General features: G+C 38.3%; 1 protein-coding gene across 1 annotated transcript; it reads right to left on the bottom strand.

The window, feature by feature from the left end:
• Positions 1-105: 105 nt before the first annotated feature.
• LOC106177049 (uncharacterized) lies at positions 106-16,537 on the bottom strand. Its single transcript, XM_087003876.1, has 17 exons — positions 16,410-16,537; positions 15,259-15,411; positions 14,874-15,086; positions 14,237-14,477; positions 14,018-14,136; positions 13,583-13,781; positions 13,186-13,388; positions 12,978-13,052; positions 12,605-12,763; positions 12,208-12,390; positions 3,966-11,906; positions 3,339-3,515; positions 2,722-2,889; positions 2,319-2,484; positions 1,687-2,106; positions 1,049-1,389; positions 106-794 (listed from the first exon to the last, which is right to left on the bottom strand). The coding sequence occupies exons 2-17, from the start codon at positions 15,394-15,396 to the stop codon at positions 561-563; spliced, it is 10,977 nt and encodes a 3,658-aa protein (XP_086860002.1). The 5' UTR covers positions 15,397-15,411; positions 16,410-16,537; the 3' UTR covers positions 106-560.
• Between the last annotated feature and the right edge of the window lie 64 nt (positions 16,538-16,601).

Here is a 16,601-nt window from a genome sequence, read left to right as displayed (position 1 = left end):
TGTTGCAAATCAATAGAATCAATTTCCAGATCAAGTTATGAATTTCAGTGGAGATTTCTGATTCAAATTTCAAAATCAATGCAATTTTCTTTAAAAACAAAAACATTAGTTTGAAAAGAATTTAATAAAACGGGTTGGAAATTACATTGTATTACTGCAGTGTCTGTGTGGTACACATGCACAATACACCACATCTCAAAAATTAAATAGAACATACAATACTTGTATTTCATATCATTTCACAATCATTCATAATCTGCTGCTATTTTTGTAATAAACATCTAGTACACATACATAAAAAAGAGTTCTAATGGTACAACGAAAACAAGAAAAACAAGGTACATGAGAATTTGAGATACCAATGTCAACAATACTTCACTATACGAAGAGTGCATATTCTAAAGAGCACTTATCACTTATTCTAAAATCTTTGCGACGGAAACGAGGGTTGTCTCCAAGAATCAAAGGCAAATGTTTGATTAACTGTACAAACATATGGTATTTACAATGATGTAAAATGAATGTCTCAGTCACGTGTACTGAAATAAAAAAAAGACCATCTACTGAAGTTTGCAGTTCTCTGCCTCTGAGCTGCCTGCTGCTGTTTCTGTCTCCTTTCCTCTTCTGACAGCATTCTGAGCTCTAGTCCTCCTTTTAGTTTTTTCCTCAGGAGACTTTTTGAGGCTCAAGCACCTCTGAGGGGCCCCAATTAACCTGCTGCGCTTACTGGCTTCCTCACTGAGAGCTGGTTTCTTGGGGCTGTTCGTAATGGTGGCCAGGGGCTTGGAGTCCATCTGAAATGAATGCAAACATTCAAAGTTTAAATTCCAGTATTAAACTGACAAGGTATTTTATCTATTGAGTGCCTTAAAAACCTTATTTGTTGATGCAACCTTACTGTTGAATTGTTATCAGTTCAAAAAACTTGATATTTTTTGTTTGTTTTTCTCAGAAACAGTTACCAAAGCTGAACAAAAGCAGCCATAATGAAATACATGCTGGGATATTATAGACTCTCTTTCTTTGTTATATTTTGAATATGCATTACCTTTGGAATGCCAGATGGCTGTCTCAGTTTACTTTTGCTTTGCTGTGATTGCAGTGACCTGGTTTTGGACAATACTGGAATGCTCCTGGTAGTATTTGTTGTACTAGTAGTGGCTGTGTTTCCAGCAGCAAGATTGGTATCTTCATGAGACACTTTAACACTATCACTGCCCTGAGAAGACTGGCTGTTCTGCGAAGAATGACTTCTTGTGTGGGGTCTGCTAGGTAAAATGGAGTCTGGAGCACTATCAGAAAGGGCATCCGAGGATTTACAAGTGGTTGCCAGCGTTGTGCGACGCAAGACAAAGGGACTCTCAGAGGCCTCTGGAATGTTTGCAAAGCCTGAAAAATAAATAAATAAATAAATAAATAAATAAATAAATAAATAAATAAAAGCAACACAATTTTGAATTGCAATATCATGTTAAATGTGTTCTTAATAGTTAGGTCTTAAGCTGACAGGCTTGTATCAAGTTGCTGGAGTGACCAGGTCTTTGCAAAAATTGAAAGTGGACTTAAAACTTTGAGTGTTTTATCCAACGTGAGAACATATGGACCTAATTAACCTACAGTTTCTTTGGAAAGACCTTTTAAACTGACTTAAAACTTAACCGACTCTGATGACACGCAGATTTTTACCTTTCTGAACAACCTCCGGGAGTCCTTCAACTGGTGCTTCTGATGCTTCCCCATCTGCATCAACAGTCACTTTGTCATTACACTTAGCACGTTTGTCTCTATTAGCCAAGACATCCTCAGCAGGACGTTTATTTCCCCCTGTACTGGTATCTAGAACATTGTCTAAACTTGTTTGGCTTTTTCTTTTTAGTGATAGTCTTGTTCTTCTACCGACAGTTTCAGGAGATGTTACTGTTACTGGGGGAACTTTGGAAGTGTCATTTACTGATTCAGGCGTAGGTTTGCTTGGTGCTATAACGGTTGCTGGTGTAATGTCAACTTTATCATTTTGGTCCCCAGCAGGCACTGTTTCTGTAACAGTGGATTTAGCTTCACCAGCAGAGGCTTTCAACTTCTCTATATCTTTTTTATGTTTAAGAGCTGAAATACAAAAGGCAACAAAATAACAAATGATATTTGATCCACAAAATAATTCCATCTAATTCTTCCAAAATTATCCTGATGATGTAATTATATTAAAACATTCGGTTAAAGCTTCCTACAAATATATTACAAGTTTTTAAAAAAAACTTTAACCTAAAATGTCAGGATAAAATGTTATAAAGTTGCTGTTATAAAGTCAAACATTTTACCTATAAGTCTAACTTTGGACTGCAGAGACTCTTTCTCACTTTTGCACTGCTTGAACTCTTTGATGAGGTTGATGTATTTGTCTTCAGTTTCACAAACATCCTTCAGTCTCTGTTGCAGACTACTTATCTCAGCCTCATATTCTTCACTACTTTTAACACTGGAGTCCTTATGAAAGAGGTAAAACATAATAATGCATTAACATTCTAATAAACGTGATGTTTGATAGGTAATATCGTTGTTGTAGTTCGAGAAAGAATTTGATGTGCAGCATTCAAAACGGTGGGTGCTTATCTTTTTTTCTTACATGATAAGGTTGAAGTTATCTTCTGTTCAAAAGAGGACTTAACAAACTATGAATGTCAAATATACAAATTAATTTCCTTTTCTTGCTAGCAAAGTTACCTTTCTAACATTATTGCTTTCACCGTCTTCAATATTCTGCAGATATTTTTCAAGCGCCTCTTTTTCCTTTTCCTTGGCTTTAAGATTCTGCATAAGAAGTTGGACCTTGCCTTGGAAACCATCTCTCTCCTCCCTGATTACAGCCAATGCCTTCTGAAGATCTGAAACCTTATATACAAACAAGACAACTTATTTATTTCTTATGTCATTATATCTTAATTTTTATCCTATTTCAAAAAGTTTTTTACTAAAACTGTTCAAATTATGCAGTCAGTTGTAAGATGTCTTCAAAAAAAGTTAACATTACACAACGATCTCAAGCAACGTATTACAATAACTTGAATATCATGTCCCAGAGAAAGCCTCTGTGGAGATTACAATGACGTACTTTCCAGACTGATTGTGGAACTCTTGTTCATATCGGTCTCCTTATACTATCAAAGTGTTCCTGTAACTTAACACAATGCAACTTTAAAGACTTGTCTCCTCTTCTGCCAGTTTGCCTCACCACTGCAGAGGTTGTACTCTATGCCAAAACTCTCTTTTCTATCACCAAACAGTAACTTACAAAAATAAAAGAACAGATACATGTTCATATCACATTCTATTCTATTTACCTTGGTTTCGAGTACGCCTAGCTGCTTTTCATGTTCACTCTCTAGTGACTGAATTTTTTCTTCAAGTTCTTTGGTTTCTCTGTTGTACTGGCATTGTATCCTCTCCAGTTCACACTCAGCAAGCTTTTTGTCTTTTACAACATCATTCTTCTCTGCCTCAAGGGTCTCCAACAGCAACTAAGGCAAATACAAATGGAAGTTGTTATAAAACTGATAAATCAATGATCACAAATAAGCAAGTGGTAACTTGTACTTCTTACAGTGTTCTTTAGTAAGATGTATTACATTTTAAGTTGCCGCTGTTTACATTTTAAGTTCTCTTTTTTATGTAAATTTGTGTATATGGTTGGCCACCACTGGTCCAGTTCATGCATTAAATGTGTTTCAGCCTCATCATAGTTTTAACCAAAATGAATCAATAATAATACAGATTGTTAAGAGGATTTTTAAAATCTTTTTTTCTTAGTGAACGTGAACAGTCTTAATCTCTAGTGGGGAATATTTGCCTTTTTTATTATATACTAATTACATATTACTAATTTTTACCAAATTTCAATGCTGAAAAAAATAACACAAATTACCAAAGCTGTGTTAAAAAACGAGCTGCTACATAATATAAATACCTACCTTGTAATTTTCAACCTGACTGTGGGCTTCATCCAGTTGGGATACCTTTTCACTCAGCTCACTGTTCAGGCCATCCACTTTCTCCTTGTGCTTGCACTCCGACGTCTGGAGGTCTTCTTTCAGCTGAAGCACTTCATCTTCCAGGTTCTGCTTCTCAGTGAGCAGGGCGCCCAACTGAGACTCCAGATCTGACCGTGTCTCTTCAAGCCCAATGTTCTGACTCTGAAACGCATCGTGATCTCTTTGGACACTCTCCATCTTCTCTTTCACCTGTTTCATGTGCAGATTAACTTGATCCAACTCTTCCTCCAGTCTTGCATTCTTCTCTTCTAGACTTGCTTTGGCATTTTCTAAACCAAGGAACTGGTTCAGAAGTACATGCTTTTCATTTTCCTGAGTTTTAACCCGAGCCTGCAGCGTTTCCCTGCTCTGGGCGAGTTTGGAATGCTCGGTCTTATAATCCCGGATCTGATCTTCAAGGGTAGACTTCTCTATCTGTAGGGTGTTGACCTCTTCCTCCAATTCTTCCACTTTCTGCTTCAATTCCTGGCGCTGCAGCTCAATGGATTTAGATTCCTCTTGGAGTACCTCGTATTTTTCCTCCATTTCAGTTTGCTTCATGATCACAGCATCCAGCTGTTCATTCAGTTCCAGCTTTTCGGTCTCGAGTTTTGCAGTTCTGCCATCAGTTTGCTCACTAAGGTTTTCTGTTTGCTTCTCAAGTCTTTGGACTTCCTCCTGTAAGGTGGAAATCTGGACAGTCAAGGTTTTAATTTCTGAATCTTTTTCTTTCATTTCATGCTCAAGGTTCAGCTTTTCTGACTGCAGGGCAGATATAAGCATTTCATTTGAGTCTGTATTTTCTTGTAACTTCTGAATGTCCCTCTCCAGGTTGTCTCTTTCAGATGATAACTTTTCTAATTGCTGGTAGAGATCGTCAGTGATGGTGTGCTGGTTCTTGGCTTGGTCTAAAGCCTCTTGAAGCTCCTGTTGTTTGGATTCTAACAATTTCTGTAGCTCTGATACTTTAGCAGCCTGATTTTTCTTCCCTGATTCCAATGCTTTGATTTGCTTCTGCAATTCTTCACATCCAGAACGGAAACCCTTCAGTTCAGTTTTGAAATTTTCTAGTTCACTCTCCAGTGTATTCTTTTCCGTTTTCAAAGAATTGATTTGGACCACAAGTGCTTCCTTCTCCTCAAAACTAGTGCCAAATTTTGCACTCATTTCTTCAATTTGCTTTTCAACAGAATTTTTTTGCATTTCTGCAATCCTGAGTTTCTCAATTAGTTCTTGTTTTTCTGCTTGTGCTTCTTCTAAGGCACTGGCTTCATTCTGATACTGGTCAAATAACAATTCTTTGTCTTCTTTCAGCTCTGCAATCTCTGTGCTCGAACTAGTTAGCTGTTTCTGAAGTGTTGAAATTTCAGACTCCAAAGTTTTCAGTTTCTCTTTCAACTCTGCTTTATCTGCTTCAAGTTCTAAAATGGTGTCTCTCTGTGCAGAAGCTTCTTCTGCTAGCTGAGTTTTCAGCTCTTGCTGTGTGCTTGCTTCTGCTGTCCTCAATTTATCAATTTCCACTGTCATTTTGGCGACTTGTTCCGAGATTTCCTCTTTCTCTTGAGCAATTTTCTGGATCTCTTCTTGCAATACAGCCTTCTCTCTAGCCATCACATCCAAAGATTGTTCAGATTCATACCTGAGGCTGCTTAACTGGCTTTCTAAATCAGTCTTTTCTAATTCTGCACTCTTAATTCTTTCTTGTGCCTCACTTAACTGCATCTGAAGAGCCTCATACTTTTCAAACAGCTCTTCAGAATGAGACTGCGTGGCTGCCAATTCATCATGTCCACAGTTGAGTTGATGCTCCAGTTCTGCTACAGTCCCCTTCAGCACAGATATCTCTGACATCAAATCTGTCGTCTTATTTTCTAAAGCTTCCTTTGTAGTTTCCAGTTTGGCTAGCTGTTGAACTAATTCATCATTCTTGGCCTTTTCAGCATCTGTATCCACCTGGCCTTGACAATGGACAGAATGCAGCTGCTCCTCTAGGTCTCTCTTTTCTCGCTGCAAAGTCTGGGCTTTGTCAGAAGCACCATGAAGATCGACCTCGAGCTGGGCCACTCTCTCCTGTAAAGATGTATTCGTACTCAAAGCTGTTTCGACCTCAGCACTGCTAGTGTTCAGTTTTACTGCAAGTTCAGCATTATCACTCTTCAAGTTGGATATCTCCCCATTCAGGCAACTTATCTTATCCATTAACTGTTCTTTCTCTACCTTTAATTGATCCAAGGTGGACTCCATTTGTGAAATCTCTTGCTGATTACTGCCAACATCTTGGTGGCTATTTTTCAACTGGATGTGCAATTCCTCTACTTGATCCTGAAGCGATTTACTTTCCATTTCAAAACTGTCCCTGCTGGTAGTTGTTTCTTTCAGTTTTTCATTCAGACTTGCAACTTCTGACTTCAGCTTTTTAATCTGGACTTCTAAGTCTTGCCTGACATCTGTAAACTCCTTTTCTGCCTTGTGCATGCTGTCAAGTGAATCCCTCTGCTGCTCCTGTAGTTGTTCTATGCGTTTTGTGGCACTGTCCAACTTCAACTGTCTTTCCTCCAGCTGCTTCTCCAGTTGTGATATTTGATCTTCTTTGGCTTGACACTGATTGGTCAAACCATCCACCTCTGCCTGCATTTTGGCCTCAGTGGTCGACTGGTCGGCTGATTTCTGGTTAGCCATGTCGAGGAGTCCAGAAAGCTTGGCATTCAGCTCATCCCTTTCATTCTGAAGTTTTGCTATCTGTTCCTGTGATGTTGTGTGGTAAAATTCGTGCTCAGACTTCAACTCAGCTATGGCATTTTTGTGAAGCTGTGCCTCCGTTTCTAGTTTAGTGGTCAGGTCTAGCACAGACCGTTTCTCAGCCTGTAGTTGGGACATGGCAAGGGAGACTTCGTTATCAGTGTGCTGTTCACTTTGACTTAGCCTTTGCTTAAGACTTTCAATTTCAGTCACATGTTCCTGGACTAAACCTTCCAGTCTAGATTTCTCAATTTCAAGCTTTTCTTGATCTTGCATAAAATTTTTCCTCTGAATTTCGAAGTTTTTAGCTGCACTTTCAATTTCTGCTTCCTTTTCTTCAATGCTCGCTTGCAGTATCTGAACCTTTTCTCTGTAATCATTGTCATTCAAATTTACATCTTGCTGCAATTCCTCATAACTTTGCTGAAGCGATGCCATACTTTCTTCAGTTAGTCTAACCTTCTCGCTTGCCTCAGATAATTTCTGCTCAAGTGTCAGCAAGGATGACGTTTTCTCTTCATTTATGTTCTGAAGCTGGGAGAGCTCATTTTGCATTCTAGCCAGTTCCTCCGACCTCTGTATGTCAGTCTGGTTGCTCAGGTCTTGTAAATGATGTAACTTTGCCTGCATTTCTTCATTCTGTTTTTGCAACTGCTGAATTTCATCTCGTAAAACACCCTGTGCAAACTCGTGTTCACTCCTGACACCTGAAAGTTTGTTTTCAGCAATTTCTTCACTTTCCTGATATCTGGTTTCCATGTCTTTGGTCTTCTGGGTTTCTAGCTCTAGCTTGACTCTCAACTGTGACATCTCACTTTCCATCTCTGTCTGTAATTGCTGCAAATGAGTCTGCAACTGGTCTGCTTGTTCCCTCTCCTGTGACAGCTTTTCTTCCAGCTCATTATTATTTTGCTCCATATTCTTAATTTCAGCAGCATGGAGGGCCGTCTTATCTGTCATATCTTTTTCCATTTTGACCAAGGCTTCCTGGGCATCAACCAACTGCTTTTCTTGGTCTGAGTTCTTTTCACTCAGCGACTGCACTGTCTGATTGAGATCTGTTACAGCATCATTCAGTCCTGCAATTTCCTTGCTGAACTTGAGGACAACTTCTTCTTGGGCACTGGCAGCATTTGACTGCTCTTCGAGTAGGGTATTATACCTAGATTCCCAAGCAGCCACAGCATCCTCCAAGGTGTTTGTTTGCTGCTGTAATTCTACCAGAGTCTGACGAGTCTGCTCCAAGTGTAATTGGATTACTGCCTTCTGACCCTCAAGCTCCTGAAGTCTGGCCTGTGCCTGATTCAACGAGTCCTGTAATTCTTTCTCCCTTTCCTCATGGGTTCTCTTCCCTTCTTCCATTTCTAGTTCTTTACTGTCCAACTCCTGCAGCATATTTTCAATTCTTTCCTGGGCTGTTTGAATCAATTTGTCCTTTTCTTGTAGAGTTTCAAGGTAGGATTTCTGGCTGCTTGACATTACCTCTGCTGAGTTATCTATTTGTGTTGTGAGGTCAGTTACTTTTGATTCAAGCTCCTTCACTACAACTTCCATGTCACAGAGCTGATTATCACGTTCATTCAATAAAGACTGAAGCTTTTCAGCCTTCATGTGTACTGCATTAAGATCATTTGTCTGCCGTGTCAATTGTTCTTGCAATGATTCTTTTTCTTCTGTCGCAGACATCAAATTTGCCTGGCTGTCATTCAACTGTGACTTCAAATTCTCGTTCTGTGACTGAGACTTGTCAAGCTGGTCTTTCATATCTTGGTTGTACTGCTCTAGAATTTGTTTATCATGCTTCAACTGTGCCAGTTGCTGGTTCATCACTGCTTCTGATTCAGTGCTTGCTTCTGCCTGTTTCAGTGCTGCTTCTTTTTCCTCATTTAGCCCATTAATTTTATCCTGAAGTTCGGACACATGGGTCCTGAGGCTTTCACAATTATTTTGCAACTTGTCGTTTTTCTCTGACAGATCTTTGAGTTGTTCACTGTAGGATTCCAGGTCTTCAGAGTTATTTTCCAGCTGGAAGGCAGCCTCGTCTATTTTAGATTGGAGAGCACCTTTCTCTTCAGTAAAGCTGGCAATCTTAGCTTTCAACTCGGCTTCAAGAGCACCAGCCTTGTTCTCACTTTCCTGCAGCTGGGTTTTCAAGAGATCAAAACTGTTCTGCAAATTGCTGTACTCTGTGGCAAGCTTCTCCTTTTCTTGTTTTAAGTCCTCCAGCTGAAGGTTTGCCCTCTCCATGGCAGCCTTGTTTGCCTCCAAACTCTGTGACAAGTGATCCTGTTTAGTCATTGCCTCTTGCAACTGTTGGCTCACAGACTCAAAATCTTCTTTACTGTTTTCTAACATGAAGGCAGTCTCATCTTGTTTTGTCTTCAACTGCTGTTTTTCTTTCTCAGCATGAGACAGCCTCTCTTGCATTTCTTTCATGAGAGATTCAAACTTTTCTTCATTCACCCTACTGGTTTCTTGTAAGGACTTTATATCTTCATCTGCAAGTTCCTTTTCCCTTTTGAAACGCAACAACTCTTGCTCAAAATCCTTGCTGGTCTGTTTCAATGAATCAATTTCCTTTGCAGATTGTTCCTGTGTCTGCTGGAGTTGCTGGTTCTTTTCTGTTAAGTCTCTGACTTGGTCAGTAAGACTCTCCAAGTCTTCATCCTTGTTCTCCAGTGCAAAAGCAGATTCTTCCATTTGATTCTGTAAGTTTTGTTTCTCCTTTTCAACAAACTTAAGCTGTGACTGCAACTCTGAAATTGCATTCTTTGACTTCTCCTCCAAGGAGCTGAGCTGACTTTTAACTGAGTGCATTTCTTCATCAAGGCTTTGTTTGTCAAGACCTAGCTGTTGGATATGAGCAGTTAGATCAGTCCTTTCATTTTCCAGAGCTCTGATCTGTGCCTGAGCATTTTCTTTCTGCTGTTCCACAGTGTGAGCCTGCAGATCATGCTCCTTGGCCTTCTTCCTAAGTTCTTCGTTCAGTTCAATAAGTCTCTGCTCTTGTTGATCCAATTTTGTCTGCAAAGCACCCAATTCCGCATTCTTTTCTGAAACTATCGACTGCTGTGCATCCATTTTATTTGTCAGGTCACTGATAGAACTCTCCAGTTTACACTTGGCTGTTGTGAGGTCATCAACGGTTGCTGTAAGCTCTTCTACTTTGACCTTGGAAGCCTGTAATTCTTTCAAAATTTCATCATGCATGTGCCTGTTTTGGGTTAGCTGACTCTCTGAATCTCCAATCCTACTAAGTAAATTGTCTTTCTCTACCTGAAGATCACAGCTGGCTTGGCGGATTTCCTCACATTCACTTGCTTTTTCAGCCAGGTTTTGTCCCAACTTCTCTTTCTCCTGCTGCAATGATTCAATGGCCTCTTTCAATAAACCACTCTCAGCTTTCAGGGCCTCTACATTCTGCTTCAGTGAAGCCTCATTCTCTCCCAGAGTTTGAACTTGCTCGTTGAGAGATTCCAAATCCTCATCTTTGTTCTCCAAAGAGAAACGTGCCTCTTCAAGCTCTTTAGCTATGTTAGCCCTTTCAGCTTCAACTGCATGGATCTTGCCATTCAACTCAGTAATGGCTGTTGAGGCTTTCGTTTCCTGTGATGACAATGTAATATTCAACTGTGCTACCTGTTCAGTCAGGGTGGCTTTTTCAATTCCAAGCTGTTCTACCTGCTGCGAGTTAAGGTCCATCTGTTCCTTGATAGATTTTTTTTCTTCTGCTAAGCTGCTACATTGTTGCTGTAGCTGGGCGAGGCTCTCAGTCATGGCCTTCAACTGCTGAGTGAGTGTTTCTACTTCTTCACACTTCTTTTCAAGTACAGATGTAGCTTCATCCACTTCCTTCTGTAGACCCAACTTCTGTTCTTCCAACTGCTGAACTTTCAACCTGAGGTCTGAGGACATGCTCTGAGATTTTTCCTCCAAAGAAACGAGACTTTCCTTTGCTGTTGTCAGCTGAGACAGTAGGTCCTCCTTCTCACATTTCAGCATTCCATGAGACTCTTCAAAGTCTGCAACCTGCTGCTTGACTTTCTTGTTCTCTTCTTGCAGGTCGTTGCACATTTTCTGTAGCTGTTCCAACTTGTTAGATGAATCTTTAGCAAAACTATCATACTGCAACTGGGCATTTTCTAATGCAGTACTCTTTTCGGCCAACTGCCTCTCAAAATCATCAACCTTGCCAGAGCTATTGGCCAACTCTGACTCCAAAGTCTGAATCTTGTTCTGTAGATTGGTCAGGTCACTGTCCATCTTGGTCTTTGCAGCAGCAACATTATCTCTCTCTTCTTCGACTCTTGTCACCGTGGCCTCTGCCTGCTGCAGAGACTTCTTGGTCTCATGGAGCTCGGATTTGGCATCTGAAAGATGAGCCTTCAGTTCCTGCACCTGACTGCATAGGTTCTGGCGTTCCACGAGCATTTCCTCATGAGACTTTTTATGGTGCTGCTCTTTCTCTTCAAGCTCAGCCTTTTCCTCGGCCATGCGGTCCCTTTCACTGCCCATGTGATCCATTTCTTTCTTCAACTCTGCACTTGTGGCCTTAAGAGTGCTGCACATCATTTCAGCTTGATCATATTTAGAACTCATCTCAGTGAGTTGTTCCACTGTAATCTTCAGTTGCTGGGACTTCTTTTCCACTTCAGTCGTTATTTCCTCAACCTCTCTTTGCAGTTGTGTTTTATGGTTCTCCAACTCGGCTAATTTTAGTTTTAAGTCATGACCCTCATTATCAGCTTTGTGTTGCAGACTCTTCAATTGTTCTGAAAGATTCTTCACTTGATCTTCAAGCTTTCCAATGACCACTCCCGACTTGTCCTTTTCCTCCAAAACTACTGTGTACTGCTGTTTTAACTCTGTCAATTCTTTAGCTTGATTGTCATACTGCTGCTGTGCATGTGCCTTTTGGGATTTCAACCCCTCAAGCTGAGACATCATGGCCTGGATCTCTTCATTCTTATTTTCAAGGTCAAATATGGTTTCATTCATTTTGCACTTGGCTTCATCTCTTTCCCCTTCCATGCTGGACACTTTCTGCTTCATTTCTTCTATCAAGTCCTTTGACTTTTGATCTTGAAGTTTGATCTGTTCTTCAGTTTCAGACACCTTTTTCTCCATAGACTGGATCTGGTCCTGAACATTAAAAAAAAACATTTTTTATTTTCAGTTTATCATATTCAGACAAAAAAGTGCTACTTGTATCATAGTGAATTTTCAAAAACATTTAGATGATTCCAACACTGTAAATTCTCAGGTTTAACAAAAAATGTTAATAAAATTATAGCTTTTCAAAAGAAAAAGATGTTAATCTTGCTGATGGTCAGACACTATGCATTCATTCAGTAGTCAACATTAATACTAACAAAACAACAAAATTTGGGCATGCCAGAAAAACAACAATTTAAGAGTCTACATGTATGTGGCACATACTTACTTTTAATTCATCTATTCTTTTTTCCATTTGCTCTCTTACAGATTCCTTTTCCCTTCCAGCCTCCTGTACTTTTCTCTCCAATTCCTGGATCTGAGCTTTGAGAGTGCCCATCTCCTTTTCATGAGCAGACTTAAGGTTTTCTGAGTTGGTGCTAAGTTCACCTGTCATTTTCTCAAGCTTAGCCTAAAAGTAAAGCAGGCCATGCATAAATTTACTAAAATTAATGTTTAACCAATTACATTTTCAATTCATCAGAAAAACATATTTAGCTATAGGAGTAAATAAGTTTATAATAAGGCAAAAAAAAAAAGTCAACCACTATTATATGAATCCCTCCAATCAAGCAAACTAATAAGCAGGTACATTGTATTTCAGTATCTTAAGTCTAAGTGGTCACCTTCAAGGCTTCAGTGTCCAAGTCCTTCTCCATCATTTTGGCCCTCAAGTCACTGTTTACAGTATCAGAATTTTGAAGCTTCTCTTTCAGCTGTTTCAGTTCTTTTTCCAAGCTGCCAACTTTTGACTGAGATTCTGAGAGTTGCTTGTTCAGGGACTCCTGGAGTATAACACGTAATACACATTAATATCCTGAGAGGTTGCTTGAGGTACCTATTGCACCTGAATACAAAATCTGCTATTTATATAATAAAGAATAAAATTATATTTTTTCTTATAACCTGAACAAAAAAGTCAACAAATTAAATTAATTGCCAGTTTCAACTGATTCACTGTTCCCATGCAACTAGCCTATGACCTAAATGAAACAATACCTTCTCCTCTTTAGTGCCATCCATCCTCTTCACCGATTCTGTGAGTTGCTTATTTTTTTGATCAAGCAGGGTCACCTTAACAGAAAAACAAAACACTTAACTTTTTTTTTACAAGTTCCAAATTATAATGGCCAATATCATGGTTTTAGCATTAAATAATCACATAAGTGATTTCATCACAATACAATGAATCACCAGCACACCTCACCTTGTGATTAGCCTCATCAAGCTGAATCTTCAGTTTGGCCATTTCATCTTTGCACTGCGCCACCATTTTCTCCTTCTCCATCAGTGCCGTCAGGCTGGCATCCTGTTCGGACTGCAACTCTCTCATCTTGCCATTAAGACTGGAGATCTCCTTGGCCTTCGCCTGGATCTGCATCTCCAGATTGGCATTTCCAGTCTTCACAGCTGAAAGAGCAGCCAAGAGCAATTTCCCATTACATCCATGTTCACACATGGGCAGATGCATTTTTAAGGGAATAGGCCTGAAGAAGTCACTTTCTTGTCACTCCAAATTAGTTATCAAGTTGATTAAAACAAATAATTATTGATACACCAATTGCAAGAAATGCTAAAAGAAAATTTGCAAATCAAATACAAACCTTCATTTTCTTTCTTCAAGCGATCAATCATTTTCTCCATCTTATCCAGCTGCACATCACTAATACCAGTCTGCTCTTTCAACATGGACTCCATCTGCCTAGTAGCATTCTTGCTTGCCTCCTGCTGATTCTCTACACGCACACTGAGGAGATCCTTTTCACTTCTTACCTTCTGCAGCTCATCTGAATCTTTCTGAACCTTGAAACAGAATGTTAATCTTTTCAATGAATTAAGCTTAATATACTTAATCAATCACATTTAAGATACAGAGATATATCAATGCCTTAAAAAGGAATATTTTTTAAGTTTGAATCTAGAACAAAAATGTTCTAGAGTATCAAAAATCATTAAAAATGATGACATAAAATTGGATAATAATGCACATATATATAATTCTTTGCTTTGTCTATATCAATAAAGGGAACTCTGTTTACCTTATCTTGTAGAACTTTGAATTCTTCAACCGTTTTGTTGTGTTCCTCCAACTCCTTGGCTCTTAGGCTCTCAACTTCACTTAGTTTTCTTTTCAGCTCACTGGTTTCATCCTGGGTACCTAATAGTAGCAGTTGTAATTTTAAATATCAACCATTTTTAAACTCGAGAGTTTAGTTTTAAGCAAACTTATTCAAACGAGTGTTTCTTAAAAAGTGTACCTGGTGTTCCAGAAGGCTGTCTTGACTTCTGTTCATGTCCCTTTCTATCTAAATTTCCTTGCAATTGTTTCACTTCTTGCTGCAGACACTTGATCTTCTCACTCTGTCCTTCAATTTGCCTGGATTGGTGAGTGCCATTCTCCTGCAGCCTGTTGTAATCCCCTGTTAATTTCTCAAGTTTTTTCACGGCTTCCAAGTGCTCAGCCTGTGCCTTTTCCAGTTCTGTTTTCAGCTGACCGGCCTATAGAAATTCACAAAATGATATCTCAAGTCTCAATTTATCATTTAAAAAACTCAAAAAATTAAATTTTGTCAGTAAAAACATTACAAATTAAATTTATCTAGCCATGTTTGAAATCTTGAATAATTAAATATATTCTGAAATTTTTAATGAGCCATACAGCACATAAAATATATGGAAATATTTGTTACTTGTCAAATTTTATTTTTAGCAAATATTCATTAACTTGGCAAAATGAACTGAAATTTGATCAACTAAGTTTCTACAGATTTGCCTTACCCATTGTAAGATTTTTTTTTTTTTTTGAAAATGTACACAAAAACACAAAAAAATTGCAAATCAATTTTTCAGTCTTTCAAGTCCACTGGACATCATGGATAAATTCTAACACAATACCTTGTTTGTTTCTTGTTCTAAAGACTGCTTTGCATGAGCTAACTGTCCTTCCAAACAGGAAATGTGAGTGTCCTTGTTCTGCAACTCATGTTGCAACTTCTCACGCTTTTTCTCAAGTTCTTCACAAGTCTCTGCCAAGCTCTGGTTTTCACGTTTCAGAGAACCACACAGAGACTTCTCCTCTTCTGCTTTGCGCTTTTGTTTTTCAAGTGCCTTTGCAAAAGAACCAAAAGAATATTATTATAATTCCAATACAATTATATTTTAATGTGTACAACAAACGAAAAATGATGTATTAGATAAGTTTTAATTGAACTTTGGAAAATAACCCCCAGTGTAGCAATAAACTCAAGATTTTAGTTCTTTTAGTATAGAAATGGATTACCTGTTCCAAGCTGTCAAGCTGAAACTGCCTTTGTTGACGTTCCTTCTTAAGTCTTTCTAATTGATTTTCTAACTCCTCAACCTTTAGCAGTGCCTTGTGAGGCAAATCTGCCTTCCATTCATTGGCTGCCCAGCTCATGCTTGAAGTGTCCACCTAGAAATATGTTATACAATCAGAGATTACAGAACATGGCTTTTTTAATAAACTAAAAATGTCTATGTCATGCGAGACACAAACAGATGCAAATGTTGAAATAGGTAAAATATCAAAAAAAAATATCTGACCTATTCCATATTTTCATTTGCAAGAACATTAGAATCATGTACTTCTGACCAAATTAGAACCAATCTCTAGATTTGCACTGTAATTCAAAGCATGAAAATCCATAGACTATATTAGAACTCCCATTAATGTTTCTTTTTTATATATGCAATAATGATATTCTATAATGATTAAGGCCTCAAATATTTTTTTTATCTGCATCTGTGGGGATGGTAGATGAATACAATTTTGCAGTTATCAAAACCCCTATATAGTACATGTGTAAGAAAATAACAAATGAATTTTCCTGCTACTTGCTATGTTATACAGTACAGAGACAGTCCTTATTAAGGTGCAGAGTGATATTCCCCTCACCCTGTAACTCCAAAATCTTTAGTGTTTATCAAAATGTGGTGACTTTTCCCAAAGCCTCTCAGAGACTGATATTGAATAAATAGTTTGAAATTTTACTTTGTAATTCTTTACATTTTTTATTTGACTCTCAATTATATGAATTCCAAAACTTATTTATTTGAATAGGAACCACATGGCCAAAGTCACCACTACACTCAATTTAGCAAAGATATTGAAAATAAGAGTTATACAAAAGAGAAAAAACTCTACACAAGTGCAAAAAATCCCCAAAATCATCTTTAAGTCTAATGCTCTTGAATTATCTTAGCAGGCCTTGAACTACTAAAGACTTTTGGGGTAGACCTATGAATTGGGACACATTGAATCAATGATTGATCTATTTTAGCTATATATTTCAATAAAATAATTTTACATTTGGTGAGATGTTTCGAAAGTTCCGTCAATATAAATTTTCCGTTAATTAGCACATGTGTACATATACATGAAGATAATCTAACCTTTTAACCTGTACTTACATGGTAAACATCAATCAAACAGTAGTTTCACCAAGTCGAATTTCGCACCGAGACGGTTTAAAGAGCACGCATGCGTATGTGGACATGGCGGTAACATTTCATTGGATGTTTTGATGCAGTAGAAAATAAAGAATAAGGTAGAAAATGTATGAGACTTTAAATAACGATGATATATTTTATTGTTCTCTTAAG

Source organism: Lingula anatina, chromosome 2 (genome assembly GCF_051362555.1).
Source record: "Lingula anatina isolate TDL-2025a chromosome 2, LinAna3.0, whole genome shotgun sequence".
Classification (NCBI taxonomy): domain Eukaryota; kingdom Metazoa; phylum Brachiopoda; class Lingulata; order Lingulida; family Lingulidae; genus Lingula; species Lingula anatina.
Note: the sequence above shows the minus strand (reverse complement) of the source record. Positions and strands in the feature narration are given on the sequence as shown.